This window comes from Oryza brachyantha, chromosome 1 (genome assembly GCF_000231095.2).
Source record: "Oryza brachyantha chromosome 1, ObraRS2, whole genome shotgun sequence".
In the NCBI taxonomy this organism is placed as follows: Eukaryota; Viridiplantae; Streptophyta; class Magnoliopsida; order Poales; family Poaceae; genus Oryza; species Oryza brachyantha.
The window spans coordinates 20,359,423-20,379,038 of NC_023163.2; the positions used below are offsets into that span (position 1 = coordinate 20,359,423).

General features: G+C 40.9%; 2 protein-coding genes and 1 pseudogene across 3 annotated transcripts; 1 reads left to right on the forward strand and 2 right to left on the reverse strand.

Moving 5' to 3' along the window:
- Positions 1–94: 94 nt before the first annotated feature.
- LOC102722437 (ras-related protein RABA1f) lies at positions 95–1,533 on the forward strand. The gene is made up of 2 exons (XM_006644428.3): positions 95–652; positions 952–1,533. The coding sequence occupies exons 1-2, from the start codon at positions 417–419 to the stop codon at positions 1,385–1,387; spliced, it is 672 nt and encodes a 223-aa protein (XP_006644491.2). The 5' UTR covers positions 95–416; the 3' UTR covers positions 1,388–1,533.
- A 634-nt stretch (positions 1,534–2,167) lies between these two features.
- Positions 2,168–11,455, reverse strand: LOC102722717 (probable E3 ubiquitin-protein ligase ZFP1). Of its 2 annotated transcripts, none has more exons than XM_006644429.3 (6): positions 11,161–11,455; positions 6,277–7,178; positions 5,723–6,069; positions 3,845–3,943; positions 3,599–3,754; positions 2,168–2,633 (listed from the first exon to the last, which is right to left on the reverse strand). In XM_006644429.3, exons 2-6 carry the CDS (start codon positions 7,094–7,096, stop codon positions 2,487–2,489), a joined length of 1,569 nt encoding a protein of 522 aa, XP_006644492.1. In that variant the 5' UTR covers positions 7,097–7,178; positions 11,161–11,455; the 3' UTR covers positions 2,168–2,486. The 2 variants fall into 2 exon arrangements, with proteins under 2 accessions (XP_006644492.1, XP_015698936.1); XM_015843450.2 differs by having other exon boundaries at positions 5,723–6,072.
- A 5,836-nt stretch (positions 11,456–17,291) lies between these two features.
- On the reverse strand, positions 17,292–18,609 carry LOC102714605 (annotated as a pseudogene).
- Positions 18,610–19,616: the final 1,007 nt, after the last annotated feature.

The window sequence follows — 19,616 nt, forward strand, 5'->3', positions numbered from 1 at the left end:
AACCAGCCCGTCATGCAATCCCACCACACAAACACACGCACAAACCGTTGCACCGCGCGTCCGGTAGAAACCAAACGAAAGAGAGAACAGCGCGGCGCGGGCGCGAGTCGCGCGACGCAACAACCAGCGGTGACCTCGTCGCCTCCTTCCCCGCGCCACGCGACCGCGCGCCCTTTCTTCTCCTTTTGTTTCCCACCTCCAACCCCCTCCAAAATCCGAAGCAACCTCACGCGAAAAGAAGAGAGACGCACCGTGGGTGGGTATAATTGGATTGGTTGAGGCGGGGAGGTGCGCTGCATCCAGCTGCAACGCGCGCGGGGGGGAAGCGGAACGAGTCGGCGCGTCGGTGTTTGCTTGCGGGCGCGCACGTAGTCGAGAGGGGTGGTGGGTTGCGAGGACTAGGAGGAGGGAGGGCGATGGCGGCGGCGGCGGGGACGGGGTACAGGGCGGAGGAGGAGTACGACTACCTGTTCAAGGTGGTGCTGATCGGGGACAGCGGCGTGGGGAAGTCGAACCTGCTGTCGCGGTTCGCGCGGGACGAGTTCAGCCTGGAGACCAGGTCCACCATCGGCGTCGAGTTCGCCACCAAGACCGTCCGCGTCGACGACAAGCTCGTCAAGGCCCAGATCTGGGACACCGCCGGCCAAGAGAGGTACCCCTACCGTCATCCTCTCGATTACGCTATCTGTATTGCTCTGCCCGCTGCTTATCCTGATCGATTGATCGATCGATCGGTGATTTTGCTGATTTATAGTAGTAGAACTCCATTTTCAAGAACTCCATTAGTCCATCGGTAGCAAGATTGATGTGCTCCAATGCGCAAAATCGCACGCTTGACTTCTCTTGCACTCACAAACCTTTACGTGTTCATCTTGATTCCTTCACTTTTGCGTATGGATTGGATTGGATTGGGATATTTGGATTGACCTCGCATTGCCTTGGCGTCCGCAGGTACCGCGCCATCACGAGCGCCTACTACCGCGGCGCGGTGGGGGCGCTGGTGGTCTACGACGTGACGCGGCGGATCACGTTCGAGAACGCGGAGCGGTGGCTGAGCGAGCTCCGCGACCACACGGACGCCAACATCGTCGTCATGCTCGTGGGGAACAAGGCCGACCTGCGCCACCTCCGCGCCGTCCCCGCCGAGGACGCCAGGGCGTTCGCCGAGGCGCACGGGACCTTCTCCATGGAGACGTCGGCGCTGGAGGCCACCAACGTGGAGGGCGCCTTCACCGAGGTGCTGGCGCAGATCTACCGCGTCGTCAGCAGGAACGCGCTCGACATCGGCGACGACCCCGCCGCGCCGCCCCGGGGCCGCGCCATCGACGTCAGCGCCAAGGATGACGCCGTCACCCCGGTGAACGATTCAGGGTGCTGCTCGTCTTGACTCGCTCAAAGCTTGATGAGGTCATTTGGGCCCGATGCAACCTTGCCATCCTCATCCTTCACAGTTTGTTTATACCCCGTGTGTTTCGTCACTGATTTGTTCCGTATACAATACAAACTTGAGATCAAAAGTTGCATTTTTGAAGACGTGTATACGCCGCGATCAGAGATAGCGGCACTCTCACCGGATAGAAGTGACTTCAAGATATATATATATATATATATATATATATATATATATATATATATATATATATATATATATATATATATATATATATATATATATATATATATATATATATATATATATATATATATATATATATATATATATATATATATATGTAGCGGATGGTCAAAGTCGAAAGAGGTTTTTGACACGAATGAAAAAACGAATTTCACAGCTACCCTGTTAACCGCGAGACCAATCTTTTAAGCCTAATTAATCCATCATTAGCGTATGTGGATTACTGTAGTACTTATGACTAATTATGTACTAATTAGGCTTAAAAGATTCGTCTAATTTCTCACGTAACTGTAAAATTAATTTTTCATTTTATCTATGTTTAATACTTTATTTAGGTGTCCAAAGATTTGATGTGATTATTTTGGATAAAAATTTTTGGTAACTAAACAGCCCCTTTGATATAAGCCACTTGAAAAGGTTTGACGTTTCGAGATACGCACGACATAATTTGTGACGGGCGACCATCAGGCTCCAACGACCATAAGAATCTTTTTGGTCCTCCCGAGTTACGGAATGAAGAGAAAAATAATGTACAGAACTACAGAAGAGCACATGTTCTGTTCTGTTTTTAACTTGATGGTAGATACAATGTTTGCCTAGGAATGACAATGTGAGTTTTTTGTCGGTCCGCCTTATTATACAGATGGAGGCGAACTGAGTAATTTAAATATTCTACACCGAAGAAAATGATCAATGTTATGGCTGTACAGTTTAGGAAGCTGAGTTACTCCCGGATAACAACAAAGTGAACAACAAATACAGGTAGCAGAATGGTCTACCGTTTTCTTATATACAAAATTGAGCTGAATGTTTGTCGGAAGTAAATAACTAATAAGATTATTCCCGTTCGTTATCCACTTCTTCTACCGGTTGATAAAGCTGCCGTCTTGCAGATGGGGCATAAATTCTTTACAGTCAACCATTGCTTTATGCAATCTTCGTGGTATCTGTGGCCACAGTCAAGGGTTCCAATGCAATCTTTAACCCGATACTCCTCCTGCAATGTATACCAAGAAAAGATTTTTAGAGCAAGGAATTTGGCGACACTAGATGTTGGTCGATGAGAAAATGCATAATCTGATAACCGATGCAGGCAATGTTTTTCGAATTCCAATCATAACTTATTGCTATTTTAGCATCACACACTTGTCCCTCTTAACACCCATTCAAACTCGTTTAACACATGGCAAGAAATCATGAACGATAGTTACCAAGACATACTCTAGAGTTGATCACCGTGGACCTGTCCACCATTGCTAATACTCCGTGTGTCCACAAATATAAGAACTTCTATAGCTTGAAATTTTGTCCATAAATCTCTACTTGGAAAGCGCAGTTGTCCTTCCACTCACCCCTCCCCCACATCGTACGTAGCGTGCAGAAGGCACACCCTCTCACGAGAAAACCAGAAAAGAAAAACAAGCAGCTGGTTAAAATATGCTCCCTGTTTCCCATGGGCTCATGTTTAAAAAACGCTCCCTTCTCCCATGGGCCATTGTCACAGTGGTATATACACGGGTATGTCTAGTATAAGGCCTTCTAGAGTCCTACTCCCACCAGCCACCTCTCATTTAATTTTCACCCAATCTTACCCTCAACCACACTCCTCTCCAACCACGCTTATATAACGAGGGACATCCTAGCCGCAAAATCCTTATATTTGCGGGCAGATGAATTACTAATTAACACGGCACAAACTAATTGGAAATCATAGTACATCTTACATACAATACTTTTCTTGTGCCTCCCCATCTGCTGGAACCAAACTTTGTGATTGATAAAAATGGGACATTGCATATTACTGCGATGTAGCATTAGCCAATTCATTGCTAACCATAACTTCAGATCCGCAAGTAAATATAAAGCTCAGATCATGACGACAGCTAGGTTTAGTTGTTCCAGTAAATGCATAAGCTATCATACTTCAAAACTTAGCTGAAAATAATAGTGGAAGAGAAGGACCTGGCAAATTATGCAAGAATCATTCTCCTTGGAGGTTTCAGAAGACTTGTCAGACGATCCAGGCACATATAAACTAGTCTTCAATTTCTCTACAATGTAGCTTTTTGCCAGACCAGTATTTACATCTCCAATCTGTTCTTCTAATGCTAAAAGCTCCTGTGATGCAAATAAAAAGAATAAATTGAATAAAGCCAACTTTGGACAAGAACTCAAAAAAGGTGGCCTAAATGAGCTGGAATTTCATACCTCGTATGTCATGCTGTCTATATCTAACCGCATATCTCTATGCTCATCTACAACATTTGACGCTTCATACAATCTTGAAAAATCCATTATTGTGGTATGCTGCAGTATAAATGTATCAATTTTGAGTGCATTACATAGAAAAGAGCAAGGCTTTTTAAAGCGATCTACCATTCTACTGCAGTATAAATAGCCTGAACCAAGGGCAAACATGGTTTAATTCCCAATAAATAAACAAATGGAAGCAGGAATCAGGAAGTAATTCAAGTGCAGAGAAAATGAGAAATAAATAAGTATTGTTTCCTTTGGCTCGAAATAAGTTAACAAATTTAATGTGAGATAACTGTGAATGCTGAAAACCAATGTGTCCAGTAAACAGATCACTAGCCCCCAAGCACACAAAAAAGACATGTATAAAGAAATTCAAATTACATAAGTGCATAAATATAGGCCACTCTGGGATTCTAACAATCTGTCAGTCAACTAAACTTGGCCATCAATATATCATGTGAAAGTATATCGATTATCTTCCGAAAGAATATATATTTTTATTATTACTGCCAGTATATCTATGCTCTATACTCTTCTAAAAGAATACAATGGTGGTGGCAGTGAATCTGCCACCCATCAGCTCTGTTGTATTTTTTACCAACTACTTCATGTATTTTAATATTACAAAATAGTCATGCATATTGGTTATATTTTATTTCATCTCTAAAATACAAGTGGGTCGAATACTATTCTAAAAGAATACAATGGTGGTGGCAGTGAATCTGCCATCCATCAGCTCTTTTGTATTTTTTACCAACTACTTCATGTACTTTAATATTACAAAATAGTCTTGCATATTGGTTATATCTTATTTCATCTCTAAAATACAAGTGGGTCGAAGTTTCACAAGTGATTTGTTCCAAACAATACAAATATGCATACAATTCATATTTATCTGTCACTAAGCATATTTTTATTATTACTGCCAGTATATTAAGACAAAAAATAGTCAAATCTTGCACCAGAGATTGGAAAGTCAAAAACCATATCTGCAGGTTGAGTAAAAATTGATAACAAAGAAATGTTCATGAACATTTTAAACCCCTTAACTATCATGTTTGTCTAAACCATATCCCTCAACTATGAAACCGGACATTTTACAGCCCTCAACTATTGAAACTGGTCAAAATACCTAAGAGCAATATGACCTGGTTTGAACAGTGGTTTTTTTGTGATTTTGACATCCAATCATTTTTTAATTACTTTTTACATCTCTTGCTAACTAGGTGACATACAAGTAAATATACTATTTGGATATTAAAATCAGGAAAATACTCTTCTAAAAGAATAAAAAAACCAGGCTTCATTGCCTTTAAGGGGGTAATTTAGCCAGTTTCAATAGTGGAGGGTGTAAGATGTCCAGTTTCATAGTTGAGGTCCAATAGGTGATAGTTCAAGAGGGTGTATGTAATATGGACTGATAGACACAGGTCAAGGAGATCTATAAAACCTCACTACTGCAAAAACTACCAAAAAACGACATTTCATAAAGCTATACTTTAAAAGAGGACACAACTAAAAGGCAGTTTCGTGAAAGTTTGGAAGTAAAAGTTTAGTCTTCGCCTGTGAAGTATAGTTTTCTGAAATTCTCTCTTTGAGCTAGAGGCATTTAAGCATCTAATCTACTACATATCAAATGTTGGCACATCAAAGTTATTTAAGAAGTCACATACAGGTTCAACATGTGCCAAACTGATACAAGTCTCAAACATTTCCCAAATAGAACAAGAGCTTACACACAAATTATCAAACAAGGCAAAAAACCAGCAATATGAACAAAATTATCACATATCACAAATTGCAGGGACATAAAGTGAAGTATAAACTAACCTCAGGTGGCAGGACTCTTATATTCCTGTGGTTCACTGGATTTGCCAAGAATGGATGATGTGGAGGCCCAAAAGTACGTTCAGAATTAGAGAAAATAACTGGAATTCTTGGACCCAAGTGGAACCGGTTGCCAGAATGATTTACACCATTTAAAACAGGATTATTATGGCATTGTTGGTAAGGAGCTTGCATTTGTGCATGGTCAAGCAGATTTTGAGCATGCATGCTATGCACAGCATGCTGATGAAAATAAGGTAGAGGCCCTCGACATAAGGTTGAAGGGCCATTCTGATATTCATGGAAGCTTCCATTCACTGTTTCTGTCATACCTGAACAGGCAAATCTGCCTGCTGAAAGCACAAGGGTTTCCAATTACTCCAAGTGTGAACACACAAAGTTCATTCTGTACGTGGAACATTTTTGGAATTTTCACCACTCTTACCATGTAAGCTAAACCACTAGTCCAGACATCAAGGAACATTGAACAACTATTCATGTCATTAGAAAGAAGAAAACAAACTGATAAGGTTTCTATAATCAAATGAAAAGGTTACCTGGAGCATTATTCATTCCATTGACATATTCCCACTGTGGTATTCCATCAGCAATACCATTTGCAGCCTGGGAAATCCATGTACTGCTAGTAGGTTGAAAGCACTGGTTGATGTGACCAGCTGGAAATGCATAATTACCATGCTGTGCTGATTCTGGATGAGCACTCATCAAGCTAAAACCATTACTTGGAATAGAAGATCCTTCCATAGATGGCCAACTGGCCTGGCTATGGTACTCCGATGGGCTATATGATGCAGTGTTAGGTAAAACATTTGGCTCAAAAGAAGGATCCCATGGCCTATGTGTAGGATTCAGAGATACGTGAGAGGTAGAGCTTGAGCTTGCAAATCCATTAGCACAGTGGTAACTTCCTATGACTGCAGCATTTTTCCTTTTAATGAATCCTCTAGCACTTTCACCAGCATTTTCATTTCTGCTACCTTCATCCATGCTTCCTAGAACAACTTGGTTTAATGGCAGTCCGAAGCTCTGAGTGTGAGAAACATATCTGTTCATAGATGTCGTCGACATGCAGGGGTTGTACATACTGGATGGGAAGGCAAAACCTGAATCAACTCCTAAATTGGGATGCAAGCTATGAACAGGCTGATGTGGATGGTTCATGCCCGCATCATAGTAACTTCGCATATCAGAGAGACCAATGTTCGTAGCATTTCCTACGCCTCTGACAGCATGCTGTGCACCTTGGTCGGATGAATCATTCCCAGTGCGATTAAAACTTTCAGAATGAACGCGAGACACTTGTTCAGTTTCAAGATCAATAACTTGGGGAGTGCATAGCGTATTTCTATATGCCATAACGCCAATTATTATTTGTCTTAGCTGCAAGAATGAACAGCTGCAAGCTAAGTCACTAACTATGATTTATCATCACCTCTACCTGAAAATCAGATTAAGAAAACCAAATGTTAGAATTATTGTAAAAGGTATATGATGCATACTGTAATGTGAGCATGTAGAACTTGGCTTTAATGGTAGAAGACATGTAAATTTCACACTTGCATATTGATATACGAAAAGTCAATAACGCAATAACAAAGAGGATGTTCTAATGGAACTTGATTTTGTTACAGACAATAAGATGATGCAGAAAAACAAAACAATTAGCAATAGGTTATAGTTATAGACTTATAGGTAACAAGAGATGAGCCATCGCCCCTAAAGTCTAGGGTTCTAGGTCACCGGCACAAGTTTGATCCTACACTTATGGTGGTTCATGGTTCATCTCATGTGAACCAGCAACTGATAAATTGACCTGTTTAGGGAGTTATACCAGAATCTGGTGAACAGAAGGCAACACAAGAGAACAAAAAAGAATAAAGAGAAGGCAACATAAAAAGGACTGTGCTTTTAAAATGATTTCATCCAGATCCCAGCTGAATTCCTGGATGTAATCATGTTAGCTAATCAGCTTTTGAGGAAGGAGAAGAACACATAATCATAGTATATTGGTGCCATAATAAGCACTAGGGTTGTGAACATTAATACCTATATGTTGCACTTCTTAGCTTATGTTTTTCTATGTCAGCAGGAGAGTTCCGTACCAACTTCTTGATTTATGTTTAAATGATTAATCATCCACTTATGCATTGAAGACCCTCTGTAGAGCTTTATGTTCAGATATTCTCTTTTAGGGAAATAATACTAATTTAGGACAAGTTAGCGCAACTAGAAGATATGTACCAAAATAAAATTATTAACTCTGAAAACATTGTTATTTTGTTCATTAGCTGGCTTTCCCTTATTTTTAGTCATCATATGCCACTGTTCCCACCTCCTTGTGAAATTTTGATGTTTCATTTAAGAAGATCATTTATATTACAGTCAACTCATACTCTCATAGGTATGAAACTCTTAAGGGTGTTTGTGCACACACGCACACTTGCGTGCAAACTTTGTATGATTATGCTTTTCACCCATGAAACCACATGACAAAAAGATAACCACCGTACATAATTTTAGAATAATCTTTATGAGACTGATACTAACAATAGAAGATATTAAAGATTATGTGCGCTCACAGTAGGCTGCTAAACTTCCATAGATAGATGCAAATATTAAATGAGTCCTGTTAGTGCTTCTCTAAGTTTGTCTAACTGCAAAACTGTAAGCGGGTCATTAACTTATTAAGAATATTTTCAGTGGAGAAGCAGACATCCAGCCAATGGATCCAACACTAGTAGAATCGTCCATGGAAACACTGAATGTAGGCTAACTTTGAATTATTGAAATTACATATTGTTAAAATGAATGCCACTAGTTAAGCTTCTATAGCTGGCATTTTATTAACTACATACTCGAAAACATATAGTTAGGGCAATATATGAATTAAATGCTCAACCTTTGCCATACAAGCAGTGGCAGAGCTATGACACTAATCAAGTAGTCAATTCCAAGCAATTGGTAAGCCTAGTTTCTGTGAAGGTTTACAAGGTTCAACTATAGTGTAGATAGCAAGTTTCCAATCTAGCACTATTCTCCCATATTCCTACAGTTATTTCAAAAGAGGATTATCAAAAGAGAGGATGTCATGATTGGATGGAAACATCTTTTGTCAACACAATGCTATTACTTTTCAAACAGAAATAAGTGAATTGCACATAGATGAGAAAAAAAACTTCAAATAGTCAATATGTTAGAATAGGGTGAAGTTTAAGGATGCAGTTACTTATACAAACTACTAATCAATCTGCAGTCTCAATTGCATCACTTACTCGGTTATTATTTCTCAACAAAAAACAAAAAAAAGGTATTGTATTACCAAAAGTGGAATATGATAAATGCATGTGCATGCCAATTGCATTCAATTACTGTACATGGATTTCCATCTGACATAAGGTTAGCGACATTTCTGATGCATGAACAGTGTGGTACTAAGTGCTAACAATAGCTGTGATCGCACTTCTGAAGGTACTAGGACATGTAGTGCACCTAGGGGGCAACTAGATGCTAGCTTTCAATCACTAAAAGTACACTAAACATATATATTGTTCAAACCAACCTATCGTCAGAGAAGATCCCAGCAAGCCACGTCATGAATTGGCTTTTCTTCTCACCTACACATTTCACCGATACAAACCCCTCATATCTTACATTATTACCCCAGCCAATCTTTTGGATTTTGCTCGCATCCCACCTTTATTTTCTTTCCTAAACAATATTGTTCTTTTGATTGCTTTTCTAGATAATTACTGTACTAAATTTAAAGCAACTGTGCATAGTATCCAAGATTCTGACTTTTCCAAAGCAAATTCTATCTCATCAAAAAGTGCACTGTAGAACAAAAGCAAGTAGACATGCATAGTTATTTCTACATTCAAGTTTGATGAATAACCGGAAGTGTAAACTTTTGAGTTGAAATTGTACACACTACTGGAAAGATGAAGCTAAATTAACCAAGATGAGCACAGAAGAGGGATGTACAAGCAGTACAGAATTTTAAAAATGTACATACATACCAAGCTACCAGCTATATAACCGCAAGAAGCAACTTTGGGACTTGGAAGTTGGAAGAATAATATCACCTATTACGATTCACGCACATACTGGGGGCAGTATTGATCTTTAATGAGCAGAAAATAAAAACAAGAGAAGTAATATAGATCATGGACCAAAAGGGAAAATAAAAATATCCATCTGTTGGATGAACTGAAATAGGAATAACCAAAATTAGTTACGTCTGTCTCTGCGAACTAATTAAACATGCAAACTATGAACAGGGATGCAGACTATTGTTATGCCTGGCATGTAACACATAAAAAACCGACTCATAATCTAAAAAGATACAAGAAACTGACTGTTTCTTTCACAAAAGACACAAAATATAAAATAAGCAACTTGAATTAACAGAACCTTTACAATCAACCATTTCATAAAGTAATCACCAGAATCAAGATTAAAATTAAAAAGTAATAACATCCTAACCATAAATCCTCAAACTGCGGTTGCCATACTTGGAGCTATAACGACAGCCAGACAGAGAAAGATTAAAAAAAACTCAAATTTTATCAGGAAAAAAACAATCTAATCTTATTATCTTAAAACTCATTGCCCTAATCCACTAACTGTGTATTTCAGTCATAAACTCATAATACAACTAACAAAACTTTGCAAAAGGCAATAGAGTTCAAAACCACCTAACAGACAACTACCAACCACACAACTACACAAGAAGCTTAAAAAGTATGATATCCCCAACCCCAAGAATGACCCGGTACATCATAATCTTTTCGCCTCACCTGCTTACCCAACTTAAACGAATAAGAGTCCCACATTTCTCAGAGCAATTATCTGCGCTAATCATATGCCCATGCAGCTTCATTTGAATAGGCCATGAACTCGCAATATAAAACAGTCACAGCTTCACCTAAAACATAAGAGAATAGGTGATGCCCTTTAATTTAGCCCCCACAATGCTCACCGAGACCTCCAAAAATGCTATCGCCAAGCAAAAGTTTCTCAGCCCCAACCAAACGCACATGCAGATAAAGCTCACAACCTCTCCCAAGCAAAGCGACTAACCAGCAAGGACAAACCACCGCAATCCAGAGCAAAATCAGCACAAATGTCCGCGCGCGCGCGCACTCTCATACGGTCTCACGGTCGCGCCACGCCCTCGTTGAAATTACCGGCTGAATTCGTTACGCGGGGGCACTCCAAATCGCATGCCACCTACCCCCGAATCCAATTCCTTCCCCCACTCACCGTCACCGCCGCCCACACACACACAGATACCTCCGCTCCGACACAACGCAATCGGGCCCGGGCCCGGGCCGGAATCGATCGAAACAAAACCAAAAAAAGAGAAAAGAAAAACCGGAGCCGTGCAGCAGGTCTGGGGAATTCCACACACAGATCGTCACCTCGGGGAGCACGCGATCCGATCGGCGGAAGCGGGGTGGGGTGGGGGATCCGCCAGCTGCGCCTGCGTGGGGGGCGGGGGAGCGTATGGCGCCTCTCGGGAATCGCGCGTAAGGTGGGGGTGGGGCGATCGCCCGCCGCGCGGTGGGACGAGCGGGGGGCGATCGGCGGGTGGGAGAAGGGGATCGGGGAGGAGGAACCTGCACGGGGTGGGAGAGGGGAGCTTATTTATAAGCACGGCAAGCTTGCTTTTTTTAGAGGAAGAGAAAAAAGAAAAAAGAGAGGGAGGAAGAGGGGAGTAGAGAGCGGAGCAGGAGGAAGCAAGATGCTGCAGGCACTCTGCTGCCGCTGCTTTCTATCGCTTGTCTGAAGAGAGGATATATCGTTTGTGGTCTTTTTTATCTTTTTTTTTTTTTGGTTCGTTCCGTTCGTAAAAGCCTCGCTCCTCTTTCTTTTTTTTCTACCTCCGCCGTGACTCCTAGGCGAAGTACAACTGGTTTTCCTTATTCGCTTGAAAATTCCTTTTCAATTACGTGAAATATACATATCAGTAAACGTGTTCCTGATGCATATCCATGCTATTCTTCTTATTTACTATTACTCTTCGTTTTTTTCACGTTATTGTCTTTTGGATGTTCGTTTTAGTTATTTTTTATGCAAATATATAAAATTATAAGTTGCGCTTAAAAAATCTTAAGCAATAAATTAAATTGTAACAAAATAATTATGTAATTTTTTTAAATAAGATCAATGATAGAACTAAAAGACAATGTCATTAAATAAAATACATGTATTACGTATTACCTCTATTCTATATGCCATGCAGTTTAAATTTTAACTATATATCTATACTTATCATGAGACGGAGACAATACATTTTAATCAATGAACTTTGCCGAAGATGTTTTGTACATGCTTGCTTTGGGTGGGAGTAGTTCTAGAGAAAGAGAAAGAGGTTAGCCTAAAATAGAAAACATGATTTCGCGCGGTGTTATTTTGGCCCACTTCTCGTCATAAAGTTAGAAAGGATTTTATTCCCACGCAAAAAATAAAGGTATAAAGGATTTTTGACGTGAGAAATGATGGCATGAAAGGTGTGTTTACTTAGTGCCACGTGTTCTTTTTGACAGCGGTTTGTTGGCCAATCAATTTTCAAGCGCAATTTACACGGGTTATTTGATATTTATAAATATAGCTCTCTTTCTTCTATTTCTAAATATGTAATTGTAATTTGTTTATAACTTTACCAATCATTTTTATGGTGTAGTTTTTTCTTTCTTTTTTAATTGACGCAGTAATCTGTAAACCTTCGAGCGAAGTTGATTATTCCTTTTAGTCATATACTTATAATGTACTAACGGATAGGTAACTTTTTACAAATATAATTTTCCGGTGTATCTAAAATTTGTTACTTATCACACGTCTTGTGTGTATGCATAGATATACTCTCTTTCTCTCTCTTAATTAACGCCGTGTTTTATTCAAAAAATTTATATAATTATTGATTTTTTTACAATTTAATTCCGTATAATGTATAATTTTATATATTTGAAAAAAATTAAATCATATAAAGAGTCAAACGTAAATCTAAAAGTTAATCATATCAATTAAAAAACAGAGGGATATGCATGTTCCTGTTATCCACAATAACGGACATACCCTGTGTACTTTAAATTGCGAAAAAAATGGGGTAAGAGTTGTGGATTTATTGTGGGTGTATGAGTTATGTATGTCTGTTGTCTAATCGAAAAAAAAAAGAAGAAGAAAATTAATGGGTCTTCCAGCAATCGGTTTTGGCTATACCCGTCATCCCGGCTAACTTCTGTCACAAGCTGTTTGAAACCAAAAGCATCCGGCCATCCCCGCCGATTTATCATGCTTTTAAGTTGGTTTATAGTTAGGTAAATAGATGCATACTATGCACCTACCAGAAGAAATTTAGGTACCGAGTAGCGTTTAGCTCTGCTTTAAGGAGAGTTTTGTTCAAACGAACCTCAGTTTTGCATGTACACGATAATGAGCTTTTACAATTAGATTTAGGCAACGAAAGAACTAGACATAAAAAACAAGGTAACCTTAGGATACTTTTGGTTGTTGAACAAGTTAGAATGGGTTAGACCACCCAAAATCATAAATCATAGGATGTGCTGGTTTCTTTTTTTAATGTACGGTTAAATGAATGGGTTGATTTATTAGATAGGTATAGGAATGAAGTGATCTTATGATATGTTTGGAGGTAGAGATGAAGGTGAAATGACTTGGTATGGTTACCTTTCCATATTATGTTGGTGAGATTACCTTCACAATGATAGTTGCAAATAAAACAATAAGTTTGCTTTATATTTAAAAAATAACTTAGCATTATTGTATTAGTATTAAGACAAGTAATATTTAAATTGAATGTTCTATTTTAAATAATAATATACACATAATAAATAGGATTATGTATATCAATTCACCAAAAATTAGATCAATACAATAACCGAGTGACATCCAAACAAAAAAGATCGCATATTTTGAAGTTTAAAATCATAAATAAAAATATTGTACCATTTAAATAATAATATACAAATAATAAATAAAATTGTGTATGTCATTTAAAAAAAATATATCAATACAAATATCCATGTGTCCAGATGTGTTGTAGACGAAGTCGCCCAATTGTTTTTTGCGGATTATCTCATCCCCAATCCGAGAAAATATTCTCTACCTGGGTCCATCTCATTTATGAGCCAAACACTTAAATTCTACCTGGGTCCATCTCATTTATGAGACAAACACTTAAATGATAAGATGGGTCTGACCTCAACCTAAAAAATTTACAACCAAACACATTCTTAGACGCTGATTTCTCCTTCCAATTATGCAGTAGGTGCTCCGAGGCTGTAACTTGTCAACTCCCACATGATTACTAATTAATCATATATCGTTATATATGTAGATAGTACACTTATTCTAAGAACTAAAATTATTTAAGAGAAGAACTAAGTTAAGGGAATTGTCCTAGTACATGGCCAGAAAGATACACCGAAATCAAATGGCCATCTTTACAAGAGAAAGGCTGACCAAACTAAGGAAGCAAACTTGACATGGAAACCAAAATACAACAAAGGAATAAATCGACAGAGATCTACGGCATTACCACAATGATAGTATGTAGGGTTGGCAAATTCCCCGCCAAAGGTAGGGACCCGCCCCAATGGGGCCAAGGGCGATTTTGCCCCACGGGGATTTAGGTCAGAACTCCGAATTTTTTGGGGAAAGGGATGGGGAGGACGAGAGGGGGTCGATAGCTACACACGGGATCCCCACGGGACCCCAAAACATTAGGGACATGACCATTAGAACATAAGTTTATTGGGCCTTTAGCCCATAAGAACAGAGAATCCTAGACTAGTCATCTCTCAGACTCACTCTCACTCTCATCTCAAACCCTCACGTAGAGGCGCCGCCCGCTGGCCGCCAACGCCCTCTGTGACTCCGCCCAGCCCGTCCTCTACCTGACGCCGCCGCCAGTCCGCCCACCCTCCGCCCGACTATGTCGTCATCCACTCCTTGGCCAATGCAGATGGCTTGATCTGATTTGTGAGTACATTATTGGTTTGATTTGTACTTCATTTCGGGAAAAACAGACCATGTTCAGGGACATGGATGGGGACAGAACCGTGCAGCAGGACCATATTTTATTCCCTTCTTCCCTCCGCTTTTACCGTGGTATCAATGACGATGCTTATTTGAGTGGTGGCTAATTTTGAAATTAACATTTGATTTTTAGAGTTAATTTTATTTTGTTTATTGTAATCTACTTTTTAGCATTTTCTTTTAAACCATGAATAATAATGCATATAAGTTGTATTTATAGTTTTTCGACGTTCATATTTCTACCATCTATTAGCTCTAGATCAACCAATCAAAATACATTATGTAGGCAGTTACGCTTGGCAGGTAGTTGGCTACAATGACCATGAATGTTTTGTATCCAATAATCCAATCCATGTAGACCTCGTCAAAGCTAAAGCGAGCTTCGCCATGTGGAACCAAAAAAAACCCCGAAAAACTCTTTTTATTAGTTTCAAAGTTTTATGTAATTAAGTTAATTTTATTTAAATGATATACTACGTAACGAAAATATAGAGTGGACAAAAAGTTCAGGCTCATGAGCTCGGTTCAAATTTGGCCTGAATGTCTTCGCTTAGCTCAAAAGCCAAATGAGCCAAGCCCCAGCCTTCTTCTCAACTGGCTTTGTAAACGAGTCAAGTCCGAGCTAGCTCACAAGCAGCTCGTTTGGCTCACGAGCCTAAGCAATCATGTAGTCACCTAGATTATCTTATTATCTACCGGAGTTTTATTTGTCAACTTATATGATATCATGTAGATTATGAAGGATTAAATATATGAGTTCGTTTTACTTTGTGCCTTGTTTTTTTTCTGTTTCTATAACTCCGTTTCATAATGTAAGATGTTTAATTTTTTTTTTAACATTTGACCATTCGTTTTTTTAAAAAATTTAGTATAAATATAAAAAATGATAAGTCGTGCTTAAAGTTCTTTTTGATAATAAAGTAAGTCACATGCAAAATAAATGATATTTTCATAATTTTTTGAATAAGACAAATGATCAAATATTATAAAAAAATCAAACATCTTACATTATAAAACGGAGAGAGTACCTACAAATTGAGCCAAGAAATAAGCCGAGCTGAAGCTTTAGTTTGTTTGCCGAACTAAACCAAGCCAAGCCAAGCCTGTGTTGGTGCGAGTTTTCCTGAACCAAACCAAGTTAGATTTGGCCTGACTCGTTTCCACCCCTGGTATAGCTCCGTTTGTTTCATCTTTTTAGTTAGTTCCCTGTCAAAACCTTGACTTCAAACCTTTTAGTCTTGTCATACGGGGCATATGGTCCTCCAACCACCTAGTTCCATATAAACCGTATTTAGACCGGTGATCACCATCAATTCGAGCACACCCATCCCCACCCGAACTAGACAGATATCCAACGCAAAGTCTATGAGATAGAAATTCCGGTCGGTGAAGATGCACAGTGAAAGAAGCATGGATCTAAGGCCAATTACAGTGCGCCGATGTGGCGAAACCTCAGCCTGCCACGTCGGCCATAGTGCGCATGGGGCTCACTCGATGTCGCCTCGTAGAAGACCGCGCATCCTGACGGAAACACGAGTGGCTTCATCTCGAGCTCCGTGGAGGCACGCCCGGGACACCCAATGCAACACGTCGTCACCCCGCATGCGTTGCCCAAACGTCGCCGCCGTCGTCGCCCCGCGTGCGTCGCCCAAACACCGCCGCCATCGTCGCCCGACGGACTCCGCCGCCCCCATCGCCCGAGCTGCGAGGTCTGCCGCCCAACTGCCGCTGTCGTCGCCCCGAGCGTCCGCCTCCGTCGTCCGACGGACGCCGGCCTCGCTCAACCACCGCCGTCGTCGCCCGAGCTGCGAGCTCCGTCGCCCCGAGCGTTCGCCTTCATCGCTTGACCGCCCGCGCCCTCGCTCGACCGCCGCTGTCGATGCCCGACGGACGCCACCACCGTCTGACCGCCGCCGTCGCCCCGAGCTGCGGGCTCCCGCTGCTGCCGCCGGCCTCCCCCCAACCCGATCTGGATCTGGAGAGGGTGGAGAGAGAGTGGGTGGACGGGGGAGGGAAGGGGAGGTGAGAGAACTGCAGCATGGGGCCCACATTTAAAGCTACTACTAGTCGTTGCCCTAAGGTGATGCCCGTAAAAGAGGTAAAAGTTTCCGCTCGCCCTTTCTTTTGGGCCTAGCCTCTGCGACACAGCATACTATTCCCAGCGTGCACTTGTGATGCGTGAATGGTGAATAGTCTCGATCAACAGGACTGACCAGGTGCTGTAGATAAAGAATGATGCATCTGCACACGCCTGTCAACCCGGCTGGCGGTCGGTCGTCAGCTCCTCTGCCGCGCGCGGTGGCTGGAAGCATGGCATTGGCATGACCGTCCCGCGAGAGCGGCCGAGCGAGGGAAAGCTGCTGTTCGCTCACCTCACCGGTCACCACCGTCGAATCGAATTCCGGTTCCGTAGCTTCACACATGTTCACAACTCAACCACCTCCCTTGTGCAACATGGTGGTGTCGTAAGCTCATGAAACCGCACCACCGACAAGACAACTTCTGCAATAATACGACACAGGGCATGCCAAATTGCCAGCAAAGAATACTTCAGCAAAGCAATTCCATGCAGACCGTAAGAATGGAACAAAATAACCACCAAAGCAGCACACTGTTGGACCAACCTGTAGAAACTTCAAAAGACAAGATCAATTAAATCATAACAGGAAGGGAATAGCAGAATGCCCAAATGTATAATAGACTCACAAAAGGCCAAAAGGGTCATGGCCACACCAATGACAGTTCGTCTCAGTGACACAATAGAATCATCCACCTACAAATTACCGCATCAAAGACAAATTAAACATAGCACAGGCCATAGAACAAAATCCCACGTACGATAAAATAGAAAGTAGCAAACACCCAGACAACTTAAACGAACACCAATGCTTGCCTTGTTCTGCCCACCAGGTATTCACCCCTGCTTTTCGTCCCTCTCACGGTTCCACTATTCGATCTTGGCACTGCGTTCCTCGCTGCTCTCCCTGATCGGGTTCCTTGTACGCCTTGGAGGACTACCACCATGCCTACGCTTTCCTCCATCATCATGCCTTTCATGTCTTCTTCTTCCCCCCTCTTCCTCCTTCCTGCACCAGGACCACCACCGCTACGGTAATCATCACGTCCACGATAGTCATTACGATCATGACGCTACGTGGGCTTCGGCTCCGGCTTCTACCCCGTTGTGGCTTCCTGTAATAACCAAAGAGTTTTTTTTTTCCTCAGATCCCTCCCTATCTGCTTAACATGCATGAAATTGAAGTATCCACCACGGTTGCAGCAATTCTCCTCGTACTGCCTGAAACAGGCTTCACGGAAGTCTGTCACAGGGGAAAAGTCAACAATTATTGGGCGACCAGAGTAGAAGTGGCCCTGAAGAGCCGTATGAGCTGCAGCTGCCTGATCTTCCTCCCTGAACTGCACATAAACATTTCCTACCATGCGATCAGCAAGATTATCGCAGACGTTGAGGTCCTCAATCTCACCAAATTTGCTTAGTTCCTCAAAGATGTCCTCATAAAAATCCTCAAAATGCTCTTGAATCTTGCGGGGATCGGTTGGCCTTGAGCATCAACTCCAGGTGTGATCATATCCGGGCGCTTATACCTGTCCTCAAGCACAATAGTTGGTGATATGGTTGGTTTATTATGAATATGAGAGCATCAATCTCCGTGACGGCAAGCCCCAATCTTGAAGTAAAATTTGCAGTTTACCTATCTTTCTCTGTATCAAATATTGAATCTAAGTGCTCTGCCATGATTTAAAAACAGCGCACCTGACCGAAAGCCTGTTGAAAAAAAATGCTAAGAGATCAATATCATTAAACAAGAATAGGAAGGCTCCCATATACTTGAAGCTCACAATCTTTCATAGTAGCATTTGGCCCACCAGCTTCAGCAAAACCATACAGACGCTAAGATAGTCAAGATTAGTGCTCTTTTTGCACATTCCTGATTTAAAATAAATGGTATACAGGAATAGTGACTGGTAATATATATATAACTTAAACCAGTAGCTTTGCAAGTTAAACAGTTTTCTAAATTTGTCAAGACATTGACAGAGCTGCTTGGTGCATTCTGATGCAGCAAAGCTTTGCAAGGCCTAGTGATCAAGCAGGAGAGAGAAAATATCCATGGATGATTATATTCCCTATTGTGTCATGCAAAGTATGTAACTGTGCACAAACATCAGTGGAAAGCATTGTCTTACTATTTCACGGATAAAGCAACCGTTTTTTTTTTTAGGGAAACCTAGAAAACATATGTTACTGAAATTGTAACAACACATATTCAAGGACAAAACACAATGATAAATTGGACAACTAAGTCAAACTACGTTCATAAATTCTATTTATCTCATAACGCTACCAGCAGATTGGTATCAATTAACTTTACCTATTGAATTGGGTATTGAGGTTATCTGCTCCAAAAAGGAGCAACTAAAAGCCTGCAATGCAAGACATAATACTCATAATAGCTCTCATGTTCTTGCAAGAAAACAATAATCCCAACTGCTTTCTTATTGCCTAATCTGCACACTCACTCCAATTGTTAATAATAGAACATACAGAAACACAAATTGTATTGAGGGTTATGAATTTCTTCTATGAGGAGGATTTATCCAATCCCAGGTCTCTCGGTTAACCTAACTCTGTACACTGAATTCAGAGATTTAACAACAAAGGATGGCCCTGAAACTGCATAAATAAGGTATTATTCTCCACTAAATTGTCAGTGTCTCTGTCCCTGCAACTGTAAAACACAAAACGGAGCAACTTTTCGCCTTGCTCTTAGGTAGGACTTGGTTATATCCGCCC